Raw genomic sequence first — 14819 nt, forward strand, 5'->3', positions numbered from 1 at the left:
CCTGGACAGGTTCCAAGGCTGAGCACAGGCTCAGAGATATGAAAACGAGGCCGGACCTCAGGCATCAGCTAGACCAAGCCTCGGAGAAGTTTGGTCCGGAGAGGCTGGAGATGAGCTCCAATGCCCTGGAGTTAGGGGTGTGTGAGGGCTGGAATCCAGGACTTCCCCCTCCCTGTCTAGTGTTCTTCAGCCCCCTTTCCTCCCATGGAAGCCCTGCGTGGACTGTGCAGATGAGATACAGTCCGAGTGGCATGCTTATCTTAGGGCTTTCCAAGGAAACTGGGAAGGAAAGACATGTGGAGAGCAAAGCCTCAAGCAAAGCCTTTGAGGTGAGATGCTTAGAAAGAGCTGGGCTACCTGGGCTTGGCCACCATCTTGGTATTTGCCGACATGGTGCCTGTGGGAGAGCGGGAGGCCTTCTTGGGCCTTGCAGAATCTAGGGGTACCAGCTCACTGAGATGGCATAAATTCCAGCCAGTTCCTGGTTCCCCCTTCTTAGGAAACAGGCCCCAAAGAGTTGGCATAGCCAGCTGTGGGAAGACGTTTAATACAGAGGAATACTCAGAAGGCAAGTCAACGCAGCCTTGGGTTTGAACCCACTCCTGAGTAAATTACCTGGAAGAATTAGTTCCAAGGGTAAAAAAGGCGGAGGCAGGCACTTAAGGTGAACCTTCATCTAGTTTGCTTCCCCATTCCTTGGCTATTTTCCCAACCTTTTCTGAGTGTCTGCCACATGCCAGGCACTGGAAGAAGGCTGACTACAAGCATGGCGCTCTGGTTTGCTGGAATCCAGGGTCTTAAGCTTTAAGAGACTTTTGGGATCATCTAGTTCCGTTTGCTCATTTTATAGATGAAGAATCTGAGGTTCAAGTCAAATTCCTTGCCTGGGCTCATGGAAGTGAGGAGCCCAGAGTGAGTGGACATGCTGATCACCTCACCGTGTGGCAGGCACCCAAGGACTTCTCTTGCAAGTGAGTTTAGGGAAGCCTCTCAAATGGAAAGCATCATATTCTGTATTATGACCGCTAGCTCGTGAGTGGATGCACAGAGTCACGTCTACAGCTACAATCCACCACCATCACCTTCGAGTTTCTTTGGAAATCAACCCAGTGAGGGCAGGCTCGTTGCCCCCTAAATGTATTTATTCCTCCCTTAACCCAATTCATCAACACAGAGAAGTTTTTCTTTTTACTATTTTTATTTAACACTATAAAAAAACGACGACAATGACGACCAATTACATACTGCTTTTCTTCACATTTGTATGGATTTTAGGAAATTATTGCCTTTTCCCCTGGAGAAATAACCTAGACAAAATATAAAGTAGTACCACACTACGAAATCTACAAATCCTAGAAGTCAACATCTTGAAGACAATCTCCAGGGGTAGGGGGGGAAAAAACAAGTGTCACAAGAGACGAGACAAGCACATATAAGGACGGCAAGCTGGGGAAAAAGACCGTGTCAATGACACTCACCCAGACAGTAGGTACCCTCTTCTCCTGGCACCCACGCCACCACCTCAAATGGGTGATTTTTGGTCTATGGTCTAAGGAACTCTCTTCAAAATGACACAAGAGTTGCTTTGAGTAGAGGTGTAACAAGGAAGGTTCAAGTATGAGTAAGAGTCATGCCGAAATCCAAAGTCAGGGAAGAACCCACAGTGAAAAGGCAACTCAGAAGTGTCAACATCTCGCTACTTAAACAAACTGCCTCTATGGGACCCAAGAGGGAATCTCAAGAAGATATGAGGGTTCAAATCAGCATATATATGGGGTCCCTACAAACCCTATAGGGTTACTTTCCTGACGAGATGATGAGCTTATTCCCTGAAGCGACAGAGACAGACACGGAGACTGCCAAAGTTCAAAAAGTAAGGTGGAAATTGTGCTTCCTTCAGAATGAATTGGCTTCTTGACTGCCTTTTCTCCAGGTCTAGCAGCTGCTTTCTCCCATGTTGCTGCAGGTGTTTATTGCCTTACGCTTGAAATGAAAAGGCGAACTTTGAGGTGCCAGGACTGGGCAGTCCTGAGAGGGCAGGGGAGTCTGGAAGTACAGTAGTCAGCACAAGCTGTGCTCTCATAATGGCTTGGCCTTCCTTCGGTCCCGAGAACCTACCCCGAGGTCAGTCTGAAGTTCGTTTGCAAGCCTGGGGACCCTTCGCTATCCCACTGGAGCAGGGGGACAGAGCGGGTCTTCAGTATTGCACAGGTATGAAATGTCCACCAGTTTAAAAAACAAAATCACAGTTGTTCTTGGGGCTGGGCAGGTTCTCCCATCCAGTTTTAGCAGGATGTGGCTGTGGCCATGGCGCTCCTGCTGAGCTCTGAGACCGTCGAGTGGGTGGGCACTGGCGCCAGCACCGAGGTAGGGAATGTGTAGTAGGAACCCTGTACATCAGGGCTCAGTGTCTGCAAATGGGCTCTGAAGGAAGAGCTGGCTGCCTCCCCTTGGCAAGAGGGAACCTGGGGGGTGGGCGTGGAAGGCAGGATCTCAGATTCATACTGCAGAAGCTGGCCCATGAAGCCAAAGTTGGGCGAGACCACACTCCTCCTCTGCTTGATGTAATCGAAGGCATCCTTTAGGCGAAACTGCCTGGTCTTCATGAGGTAAGCCATGCAGATGGTGGGTGAACGGGAGATCCCAGCCTCACAGTGGACCAGGACCTTGCCTCCCTTTTCCCTGACACAGTCTGGAAGAAAAGACAGTGGGATTGAGTTGGGATTAGAACCCAAAGGCAATGCCAAACACAAGAATTAAACACAGAAGTGACCTAGTTCTCAAACCATCATGACTGTGCAATAGCTGTAGTCCTACATCAGACTTCTGCCAGTCTTTAATCCCCACTGGTGAGGACAGAGCTTCTGGGGCCCCACCAATGTCTTTCCCAATGTAGGGCCTTTCCAATCCTTAGAGCTGCTTCCCAGTGCCCTGGGATACTTGCACAGATTCTACCACTGAAGGTTCTAGACCTGGAGTAATCCCTTCCTGAGGATGGCACCCTAACATGGATGGGTTTCAAGAGGGCATTGGAAAAGCCTTGAAATTGCAAGCCAATTTTCATCAGGTATGCACACATTTTTTTCTGAGAGAGTCCCAGGTTCAAAGACTGACTTAGAGAAGCAATTCCTGCCTCTCAGGGCCTGAGTGTAATGGTGATGACCTAGTCCCCCCCATCTTGGTAGACGCCTTCCGGCCTCCCAGGCACCCTGTCTGGCTATGCCAGGGCAGGATGCTTGGCTCAGCTCCCAGGGTTCCCACTTCCAAACATACAATATATAGTGCAGAACCACTAATTATAGCCCTGGTTAAGTGACGCTTACTAGATGGATATAAATGGCTTTTCGCAAACTCCATCTTGCACAACAATGGGAGTCATTGCTATAAAGCTACCACCATCAGTTAGAATTCTTTTAGCTCAATGACAAAAGGGAGGGTAGGGTGCCCTCCTCTTCTGTTCCACTCCTGCCCCCAAAGAGCTACAACTGTTAAAAATGGGAAGGGGTCAAAGGTTAAACATAAATACACATCAAAGAAAAATAAAAACCACTAAAAATATAGTCTTTCCAAGTCCCTCTCTTGCTACTAAAAAAACAGTTACATCACCGGAAGTTAGATGTACGTGGCACTATGTAAAGCCATGGTATGCAAAAACATTTAAGATTTTGAAGGACAAATAAAAAAATCAGCCCTCTCACCCACCTCCCTCCTCAAATTCAAGGAGTTTGCAAATGAATCTGCAAGAGCTGAAAGATCAAATTTCTGAGGAGTCAAAGAGGAACCCTGGAGTTTCCCCATTTAAGAACACCCCGCTGTAGCTTATCAGAGGTGCCCCCAATTCAGTCTCTGACTCAAAAGGAAAAAGACCTGCAAATTAGTTCAAAGGGGACCCCAAGTCCCTAGCATTACAGGGTCATGACTCTCATTTTTCCTTTGCTCCTTTGTTGGCCTCCTTGTAGTCTAGTTTTCAATTGGCCCAATACCACATCCAAAGAAAGCAAAAGGCCTTCTGGATCCCACTCTACCCCTCGGGGCTTGTCTTCCACGTAGCACTCCTGTGGCATTCCCCTTGGAAGGGGTCAGGACATGGCTCAGCCTCAGTCTCTCCTTCCACGAGCAGGGCAAGGAGGCTGGGGACAAGCATCCTGTGCTCTCATAAAGTTGTGGGTGTGTATGTTTGTGTATACAAACGGACACAATACACACCCAGGATGGGGAGGGAGCCTTCTGAGAAATGGATGGGGGCGGATTTCATGACCTCACTGAGTAGCTATCAGGCCGAGAAGGGCAAGGCATTCCCAGGGGCAGGGGGAACAAGTCAAGGCTTTCCCACCCTGAACCCACGACTGAGGCTGCCTCTCTGAGACTCCAAAGGAACCATCTCAGCCGAGTCGCTCAGGGGACAGGCTTAGCCTTTTGCCTCTGGTCAGTTTCTGGATGGTTTCACATGAAGCAGAAATAATGTGTGACGAGCAGAGGGGGCCATCATGTGGCTGCGGGGGGCCCTTTAATTGCTACCTACACTAAGAATTACTGCTGTGCCCGACACCTGCCTTTTCCCCGCCAAGATCCTTCCAAACAAGATACAGGAAAATCACATCTCAGCTGCAATAGCTATGCATGCTCAAGGGAAAGGAGGACCCTGGAACCGAGAAGGCAAGGCCACAAGGTTGGAGAGTGGGGCTTGCAAATTTGAGACAGAAAAAAAGTCAACCCAGCCTCCAAGGAGGAGGAATAGGGGAAAGAGATGTCAAAGGGGAGAACAATCAAGCTACATGGAGGAGCTGGAAACCCAAGGCCCAAGGGAACAGAGGCTACCAGGCCTACACAGCAGAGAAAATGGGTAACTGACTCACAGAATAGAGAAAGGACGCAAAAGATGCCAACTTTTCTGTGCACAAAGCATGGAGCTTGAGTCAAGTGCTATCTTTAATCCAAAATTAGCTGGAAATGCAAAACAAATTGCCCCCCAAAGCTTGTTAAAAACTGTGGAAAGCTGCCAGGGCCCTTGGGGCTTAGTGCGTAAGTAGTGCTCTCTCAATCCTTCTGTCTGCATTTAAAAATATCCCAACCTGCGTAGAAGCACAGCGAGGATGACTCTTTCTCGCCCCTGCTTCCCTTGTGTGGAGATTTCGCACGGACACGCTGTGCTTCCCGCCCAGCTAGAAACCGTAACGAGGGCGGCAGTTGAATACTGCCATAAAATTATATTAATTTATCGTGCAAATTAAAGCTCCTATTAATAGCAACTCAAATCTTCCCCTCTGCCTTTTGGGTGGCTGTCTCTCGTCTTGGCTCCAACTCTCGATGACTGCATATAGAAGAGACTTTTCTTCTCCCTGAGGGTAGCTGCCATCAGTCCATCAAAATCCAAGACCTTACGTCCCTACAAGGCGCCCAGAACAGCAGAGGGGAATGGCTGAACCTACCAATGAAGTCTATTGCTTCTTGAAAGTGGGAGCTAATGTCAGCCGTGTGGCTGTCCTCCACAGGGATCCATTTGTAGTGTAGGTGGCTCATGCAGGCCTCGGAGGTCCGCCGCGAGACATTCAGCAGGGCCGTGATGTGCAGGTTGGCGAGGAACTCGCACTTGGATGCATGGTAGGCACTTCCAAGGTAGAGGAACGGAAGGATTTCAACTGGGCCGCCCTGGAAGCAGGGGCAAAGGACAAGCAGGAAATATTGGATTAGCCTGCTCACCTGGGAGAGGAAACAAAACAACCCTGACCTATTTGTTTTCAGGTGGGAGGTTCCCTTCCTGGTTTCCAGGTAGAGAGAGTTCAGAGCCAAGGCCGTTCAACCAAGAGTGTGGGTGAAGCCTCCATCCCGGCAGGCTCTCTACCCCTACATTACTGCTGGTGACTCAGTGACGGCAAAGCCTACATGGTGAAGATTTTCATTTTCTTACACATAGTGAGAAGGTAGGAAGTGCCAGAGCCTTCCTGTGCAAATGAGGATGAGAAGCAGTGGGTGTGATGGGGGGGATGGAGATACGTGTGTTGAAGTTCTAGCAGACCCGAGAGCACCAGCGCAAGCCCTTCAACTTGGAGAGCAGCCTTGGTTTCTTTCTAGATAAAATGGAAAGGGGTTCAATAGGTGAGCTCCCCCGGCCCCTTACAGTCCTGACGTTTTGTATAGTGTATTTCATCAAACCCAGGACACTGCTTTTATTTTTTTTCAATTAAATTTATTGGGGTGACATTGGTTCACAGGATCATAAAGGTTTCAGGTGCACATTTCTATGTTACAAGATCTGTATATTGCACTGTGTGCTCACCACCCAAATCATCTTCTGCCCCCTTCACCACTACCACCACCACCAGCACCAGCACCTGCTAGGACCAGAGATGTTAAAATGCGCTCCCTGCCCTCCAAAAAGTTGCTTCTTAGAAGTGAAAATAGTCACTATCTACCCAGAATCCTCAGACAAAGAAAAGCTGTTAGGCCATGAGCAGAGGGGCTTCCCCCACCTCTGATCACCTTCATGTGGAGCAGCAGGTTTTGGTAAGAGATGCTTAGATCCTCTTTCTTTTGGGAGACCACCCGCATATCAGGTTTCTAGTTAAGGAGGACTCCACTGGAACCAGAGATCACCTACCTACCCCCTGAGGCAAAGCTAAAAAGAACTAGCTGGTCAGACCCTGGCAGTCTTAACATTTCCAGGTCTCCCATCTCCTTTCTTCCTTTTGTTGCTGTTGGCAACTGCTGGCTCAGGAGCATCCCACCCTGGTGTCTGGGTTCCACTGCCCTAGACAAGGGCTCTAGGACCCATTCTTGCACCCATCCACAGCTGGGAGGGACAAGGCTCTGTGCTGGATATTTAAGTTTAGGGGCCAGCTTCCTGGGTGCATAAATACTCTCAGTGTATAAACAAACAAACAAAAGTCAGCGGTAGCTGGAACAATGGGATTCCCTGGAGATTTAGAGGGAAACAATGGGCTGGAGGGACAGTGGCTGTCTTTGGGAGCCTTTTCCACATCATCCATCCGCTTCCTGTGTTTCCATTTCCTGTGCTGGAACAAGCGCAGAATGGAAACTCTGCCAGAGCCATACTCGGAAAAGGAGCACGGGACGAGGGCCAGCAGCAGGCAATGCTCACACTGCCCTGCATGTGGTATTTGCCTTTTCTTTCCTGAGAAGTCAAGTGTTTAGGCAAAGACCAGTTTGGCCACTTGGAAGAAAGTTCTAGAGCAGTGATTTTCAACTGGTGTGGCACAAGCATTTTTAAAACATGCCATACCTGTCTATTTAGTCAGGGGCACTGACCTGTCTTCCCTTAGACTGTCAAATAAAAATTGACAACAGCCAACACAATAGCCGTCTGGTGTGCACGCCCTGTCTTGAACCATAACTATATAGGCCATATTGCATCATATTGGTCACATCGAATAATAAGGTTGCATCTGACTGGTTAATTCTTGGTACCAGAAATCCTTATAAAGCACCTGATTTTTTAAAAAGTCACTTTGGAGAAAAAAAAAAAAGTAGGTAATTACCATTATTATTTTGTAAAATCAAAATTATACCTGTTTTTTGTCAGATCAGCAAAAAATGTTTTTTCGTGTGCCACAGAATTTTATTAATTTATTTAATGCCATGAGATGAAAAAGGTTGAAAATCATTGTTACAGAAGATTTTGCAAAAGGTATTAATAGTAACAATGACTATTTTTATTAGGACTTATTGTGGCTGCCCTCTGGGCTTAACACTTTAGTTAGATGTACCTATAGTCTCACCTTAGTGCCTGGAAAACGCTGACAACCAGGCTGGGAATCCTATCCAATTTCTTCTGGAGCTTAGCCCAACACCGCTGAAACTGTTTCTTTTCTTTTCTGAATCTTGTTTAGAGTCAAGGGGAAGAGGCCAAGGGCCTACAGAAACCCCAAAGGTTAACAGGGCCTCGCCCGGCTTCTAGGAAGCAGTGCTAGGGGGTTCCCCAGAGGAACCTGGAGACACAGCAGGGCCTCCCCAGTCATCGGTGGGCCAAAGGTCTGTGGCACTTTTACAACATCCTGCAAATTCTTGTTTCTCTTTCATTTTCTGAGAAACAAAGATAAAAAAAACAACCCAAACAACAAAACAAAAATAGAAATCTAGCTAAGCCGGATGCCCGTGGCTTGTAAGCTGAGGGTTCATCCCAGAGTGTATTTTTTGATAAAGGAAAACAAACAAAATAAAAACCCTGGCACCACACCAAGCTAATAGGCTTCCTGACCAACGATCCCATCCAAGGAAAGGTCACCTGGCTTTACTTGGAATTTATCCCCAGGGCAGAGTTCTGCTCATGGCAGGCAGCTGGCAGGTTAGGCGGCATTTGAAATCTTCCTTTTTATGATTTTGGATATGTTCTTAAAGGGGGTGGGGGGGGGGATTTTTGAAAAGACCCTCCCACCAAATCAGAAGGACCCTTTTCCAGAAGATGTGTGGGAAACAGAACAGGGCCCTGAAAAGAACCAGGAAGGGGAGTTAAGAGAAGGGGGAGAAGGGGGTTCTGGGTCTAGTGCTGCCATGGACCCAGCTGCAGGATTTTGGCAAATCCATTACACCTCACCAGCCATGAAAGTTTCTCCATCTGTAAAATTGGGAAGGTGGGTTTTGATCTCTGGTTTCTGCCAGATTTGGGTCTTTGCCTCCCTTTTCCTCACCCTCCTCCTTTCTACTTTATGCTTCCTTTATTGAGGTGTCACCAAGTCCAATTTTTGAAGGAAAAAGAAAGCCCACACATTTATAGAAACACGCAGTCCTCTAGTATGACTTGATCTCCTCTGGTTCCAGAATTTATGGAATTATAAGCATCAGAAACCCTTAGATGAGCCTGCTTGCTTAGCCATCCAAACTGTAGTTTCACTACAACCCTTCTTCTACTTCCCTCCACTCCCACCTCATTCAGTTAAAATACCAGTAAGACACACCTTGACAGGTACTAACTAACTGGGCTGGTGTGCAGAAACTGCAGGGCATGAACAATTACAAAGAACAACAACACAGGAAGCCTGAAAGTCAGCTCTGAAACATCTTCAGGGAAACCTAAACCAGTATTTGGAAGCTTCTCTGCACCTCCCAGGCCAACTAATAACAATACATCGTTCACTTCCTCTTTTCTCCAGAAACTGTCGAGCATCCTGTGGCTCGTTTGCTCTTGTCAGCTTGTTTGCTGGAAGGAAGCCCGTTTACTCTTGGATGGAAACTCAAGTTGGCAAGCAACAGAGGCTCTCTAAAGCTAGAGGGCTCTGCCAAAACCCTGATCCGCAAAACAAGCAACCAGGGCCGCTGAGCAGGGAGAGGAAGAAGAGTCAGGGTGCCGAGGAAGGAATGGGAGCCAGGAGCCGCGACAGCACTTCCACTCCACATACCTGGTCATGAGCTGGCCTGTAGCTGATGCTGAGCACTGGTTTCCCACACTGGCTGATGAGGGCTCTCTCGGTCTCAATCTTCTCTTGGGAGATGGGTTCTACGTCCACGCAACAATCAGGATATTCTGAGTAGAAAGTCTCATATCCCCCTACAAGAAAAAGAAAACAAGACAAACAGACATAAGCATTGATTTCTCAGACTGTCGGAAAATGCCCACAATTAATCAATACCCCGAGTGTGGAACAGTCAAAAATATTAGGCTGCCCTAGCTGGTTTGGCTCAGTGGATAAAGATGTTGGCCTATGGACCAAAGGGTCTCGGGTTCAATTCCGGTTAAGGGCATGTACCTCGGTTGCAGGCTCCTCTCTGGCCCAGGCCCTTGTTGGGGCGCGTGCAGGAGGCAACCAATTGATGTGTTTCTCTCACATCTATGTTTCTCTCTGTCTTTCCCTCTCACTTCCACTCTCCCTAAAAATCTATGGAAAAATATCCTTGGATGAGAATTAATTTTTAAAAAAAGGCTAATATAGATTTTGGATGAGCCAAACCAACTAATAGCTTTATAGAATATAAATGGGATCTACACACACACACACACACACACACACACACACACTTCTAAAAAGCTATAGGTCAGAGAGGCAATGATTAACTTTTTGTGTCTATCAGAAGCAGCTTAAACTGTAAAAGGAAATATATCCGACATCTGGAAAATATTAACCAAATCCCTCCAGAAAACCAAAGCTATTTTCTCTCTTGTTTATCTAAAATGCAGGTGTGATTATGCAGAATTTCATTAATTTTCAAGAAAGAGACTCCAAAACTGGTCTGTTTCTTCCCTAGCTCATCAGCTCTAAACTGAATTATAGAGGAAACCCCCCTCCACTCATAAGGGAATGGGGGCTAATATGAGGTTTAAACTCAGGGCAATAAAACAGCCCTGGCCTTTCTCACTCCTAAGGTGCTAAGAACACTGCTGACAATTCTCTCCGTAGATCCAATTTAGAGCAATCAATCTAGGTTATTACCTTCCAAACCAAACTGCAGGAATGGGGCCTTCTGAACTTAAATCTCAGCCCCCATAAATCAAAACTGTCCCCTGGATTAACACCTACCCTCCCTTTATATTTCCTCATTACCCTTCCCTCCTGAACTTTCTGTTCCCCGCATGCCCTCAAACTGCTGTACTGACAGGTACGATTCTGTAAACATTCTTAATATTACCTTTAAACTTCTCCAAATGGGTTGCTTAAGGTAAAAAAGTACCTCTAACCAAGTCACAGAAATATGAGTGTATGCATACAGATAAGGCTTTTCAGGCCCAGTACACTCAGTGGGGAAGAACCCAGTACAATCTGGCCTCTGGAAGTCTCAGAATGCCCGGGGCTGGTGGGTGAGCAGGCTGGCCTTGCTTGGGGAAGCACTTTGCTTCCAATCCAGAGCCTAAGGCAATTCCTACAGCCTCCAAAAACCGGCTTCTGCCATCTTCTGGCCCAGAGAATTCACTTGGGGGTCAAATCATCAATTAAAACTATGCATCCTGAGGCCATGTATTTTCCAGAAGCCTCCCTTTTTCTTCTGTCTTTCCCTGTTGTGAGAGCCCCACAGTGGAGCACATGGTGGCTTTTTAAAACCCCCGCGGTAGACGGATGGTTAATGGATCACATGGCAGTCTCCAGCTCCCTCCCAGAAGCCAAAGCCAATTCCTTGAATGAGTCATCTTGCCATTACTGCTTCCTCTCAGCTTGCTGGAACTGCTCTGGCCCCCTTTAGTACACCCAAATCACCCCTGTAGTCACGTCAACAAATCGCCCGTTGGGCCGCCCCTGATGAGCTTCTGGTCCTCCACAATGACCATGTTCCTGGTCATGAAGACAGGAGACCATGTGGGAGGGGGACGGAGGCAGGTATTCCTGGCGTAGTGTACCCCTCTCCCCAACCCTAGCCCCTGGCCCCCTTCTTTCCTGGGGGCAGAGAGAAGCCAGACTTACACTGACACAGAGCTTCCTTGGAAGAGGAAGTGAGTAAATCACTTCCTGTGCCTGTGCCTCAACGTTTTGGGTTCCAGGAGACAAACTGAGTGATCAGAGATGGGAATCTGGATTAAGAGTGGCCCAGGCCCTCCCAAACTTCAGGACGAGGCTTGGGAAAGAGAAGCCTTCAGGCCACCCCATCTCTTGGCTTTAAATAGAGCACTTAAGAGGTGGCTGCCAGGAGGACCGAAAGGAGGTGCAAGGAGGTGCGGGTGTAGGCTGGGTCCTGCCTGCCAGTTGACAAAATAAGACAGGCAGACAATGAGTCTCAGTGTCACTGGGGGACAGATAAACAGGGCCCTGCCTCCTCAAGCTGGGGTCAGGAGGAGTCCTCCAGATTAGACGGTCTCTGTCTTTCACCCACTCCCATCAGAGGCAGGGAGAGACAGAACATTCCTCTCTACTGCCTCACTTGAGAGCCTTGGCAATTCTTTTGGCTGCTTCAACTCTCTTCAGAGTGATTCTGTGTTCGATCACCATCACACTGCCAGGGGAGCGGAGCCAAGTGCATGGACACTATATGTAAATAAGCACCGACAAGGCCATTTGGTCACCAACTCCTGACTGAATGTGGGTTTTTTTTAGGGGTTGGGGGGAGATGAAGGGATGCTGAAGGCACTATCCCCCCCGAGATCTGAGATGCCACTAGATTAAACCTGAACTCTTAGGTGGACATGAGTTAGGTAAGGAAATAAAAATTTTCTTCAACAACAACTTAAGCTTTAGTAGTGTTATAAGGATCACACAATTTTTACTGGAATTTAAAATGGGCATAACTTTTGACCTTGCAAATCTCCAAATTCACTGGTAGTGCACCTGCAGAAGCATTTGGATAAAAGTATATTCGACTACACTGTTTCAAATAATGAGGCTAGCAGCAACCTATTGGCTATCACCAAGAGACTGGTTAAAAAAGTGAACCAGACATGAATGCTCTGATACAAACTAATCTCCCGAGATCTAGTTGGGTGAAAGAGGGAGGGACAGGAAATACACAAAATCATTGTATTTGAAAAAGAAACTGGTGCAAAATTAACTTTAAGGTTAACAAGTAATGGTTGATGGTTGTCTCGGGGAGTAGAACTGGGTTCTAAGGGTGTCAGAAGATGCATTGTTCATTGCATAGACTTTGTGCTGTTCAAAGTTTTACTTATGTATGTTACATTCATTACAAACATTTTGAAACGTTCATTTTCTTGAGATGTAAGTCACAGAGCTGCCTACTTCCTGTGGCCACAACCCCTAAACTGTCAGCATGGCCCTCCTGGAGAGGGACAGGGGGCAGAGATGGGACCAGAAGGGGTTTCCTGGAACCTATCTTTCATGCTAATGGGGAGGGAGAAGCTTTTCCTGTAGTCACTGCTAAGAACAAAAGACAAAAGCCACATCAGGAAGAGAAATCAGGAGCCATGTGTGAAACCTTTGCAATCTTGGAGGGCTTCCCTCCTTCATGGAGGGGGGTGTGTGGGTGGGACTGAAGCTGGCTGGAAAAGGAAGATTATCATCTGCCTTTGCCATCTCCCTGGGAACCAACAGGGGACGGTCTGCCAGCGGTGCCAACAGAGGTGGGAGCTGTCTGGCCTCAGGAATCTCTTGGCCTGGAGGTGTGTGAAATTCCCCAAATTGCAAGGTTTTAAAGCCAGGCCCTCACTCTCAGCTCTCCGCACGTGAGTTCTGAACCACATCACTGTTACATCTCAAGGTCTAGGCATCAGGGTTGGCAGGGCTTCCACACGTTTGAGGTTACAAAGAACTCACATACAAGGCATGAGGGAGCGGTCATAGGAAATAAACCAGAAATCGATGCTCTGGCGTTTAGCGCATCACCCACCCACCACCAAAAGTCAAAGTCCTCTCCCCAGCAGGTGCAACGGGCAGACTGGTGCAACGGGCAGACTGGTGCAACGGGCAGACTGGTGCCACCGCTTCTGGGGTCTCAAACCAAAGGCGACAGAATCCCCTCCACCGCCACCCTGCGGCACCCCTCCCAGGTCCTGGCTCTCCAGCCACCCCCGCTTGGCTCAGGACCCAGGAGGATCCCAGGCCGGGGAGGGAGGAGGTAAAAAACAGTGGGAAGGCTGTTAACTCCAAATTAAACTAGAGAAAAGTAAGGGAGGGGAAAGGGGAAGGCCGGAGGAAAACAATAAAAAGCAATAAAATGAAAAGGAAAGGAAGGGGAGGGGCTCGCCGGGGTCAAAAAGTCAAGAGGGGTCGGCAAAGACTCAGCCTCAAGTATGTTAATTGTCCAGGCAGGAGGATCCCGCGGCGCCACGCTCCTGGGGGGGAAGGGGGCCGCGACCTGCAGATTCCGTCGGATCCGTCTATCGGGAAAGCTCAGCGCCCGCCCCCGGGCCGCCAGCCCCCAAACTGCCAAGCAGCAGCGCCCCCAGCTGCGCAACCACCTCGCCCACCCAAGGCGGCCAAGCGGTCGGGCGCTTTCGAGGAACGCGGGTGGCGAGGGGAGCGCAGCGCGCCAACCCGGGCAGTGCCCACCCCGGCGCGCGTGGAGTCCAGTGTGCAGACTCGGCAAGTGGAGACTTCCCGCGCCCCAGGGCCGCGGAGAGCGCCCTGCGCCAGGAGGGGGACCCCGGAGCCGCCCGGAGGGGGAGGGGGGGGAGAGGACGGGGCACCGGCGGCCCCGACGCGCTCACCTTTGAGGAAGTAGACCCGCGGGCCGGCGGGCAGGCAGGCGAGCAGCGAGGTGAGCACGACGCGCGCGGCACTCTCCTCGCGCAGCTTCTGCCAGTGGCGGCTGCCCTGGTCCAGCACGACCACGGCCGCCACGCCGCCGCCGCCCTCCTGCAGCAGCCGGGCGCGGGCCGCCTCGTCGGGCAGCACGTAGCGCGCCGACACCGCGCCGCCGCGCGCCCGCCGCAGCACCACCGAGTTGAGGTTGACGTTGAGGGAGCCGCGCACGCTGGAGGCGGCGAAGGCCAGGTAGGGCCGGCAGTCCAGCACCACGCAGCGCGCCGCCGCCTCCTTGCGGAGCATCTTGCGCAGCTGGCGCCCGTCGAGCGCCGTGACCTTCATGTCGCCGCCCAGCGGCTCCGCGCCGCGCAGGTGCCCACGGCCAGGGTGCCCGCCGGCGAGATACAGGAGGGCGGCCCGCGGGGCTGCGGCCTGCCGACCGAGCCTCGAGCCGGAGCCGGAACGCTCGCTCAACTCTTCTTCCCCGCCCCGCACGCTCGGCGCCCGGCCCGGCCACTCGCCGCCCCAGAAGCCGGGGATTCCGCCGGCAGCGCCGCGTCTTAAGTGGACTGCGAGGCCGGTGACGTGGCTGCCCATATAAGGCCGGAGAGGGGAGTTTCCCCGCCCCCTCGGCCGTGGCCACGCCCCCGGGGCGGGGCGGGGCGCGCGGGGCGGGCGCCGGGGGTTAGTCAGCCCGAGAAAGAGGAAGTGGCAGGCTCCGCCCCGGCGCTCTCTGAGGCTTTG

The 14819-nt window shown here is 50.1% G+C and overlaps 1 protein-coding gene across 1 annotated transcript; it reads right to left on the bottom strand.

Annotated features, from left to right (window-relative positions):
* Nucleotides 1-1192: 1192 nt before the first annotated feature.
* DUSP5 (dual specificity phosphatase 5) lies at nt 1193-14613 on the bottom strand. Its single transcript, XM_070432308.1, has 4 exons — nt 14039-14613; nt 9354-9502; nt 5430-5649; nt 1193-2692 (listed from the first exon to the last, which is right to left on the bottom strand). The coding sequence occupies exons 1-4, from the start codon at nt 14415-14417 to the stop codon at nt 2286-2288; spliced, it is 1155 nt and encodes a 384-aa protein (XP_070288409.1). The 5' UTR covers nt 14418-14613; the 3' UTR covers nt 1193-2285.
* Between the last annotated feature and the right edge of the window lie 206 nt (nt 14614-14819).

This window comes from Myotis yumanensis, unplaced genomic scaffold (genome assembly GCF_028538775.1).
Source record: "Myotis yumanensis isolate MYYU_CA2020_CCGP unplaced genomic scaffold, mMyoYum1.0.hap1 SCAF_13, whole genome shotgun sequence".
Taxonomy (NCBI): domain Eukaryota; kingdom Metazoa; phylum Chordata; class Mammalia; order Chiroptera; family Vespertilionidae; genus Myotis; species Myotis yumanensis.

Excerpts from the sequence above, each read along its gene's own strand:
- DUSP5 (XM_070432308.1), bottom strand. The coding sequence starts at position 14,417 with ATGAAGGTCACGGCGCTCGACGGGCGCCAGCTGCGCAAGATGCTCCGC. Across the intron at positions 9,503-14,038 it reads GCGGGTCTACTTCCTCAAAG|GGGGATATGAGACTTTCTAC; the intron begins GTGAGCGCGTCG and ends TTTTTCTTGTAG. Across the intron at positions 5,650-9,353 it reads ACAGGCCAGCTCATGACCAG|GGCGGCCCAGTTGAAATCCT; the intron begins GTATGTGGAGTG and ends CCCTGCTTCCAG.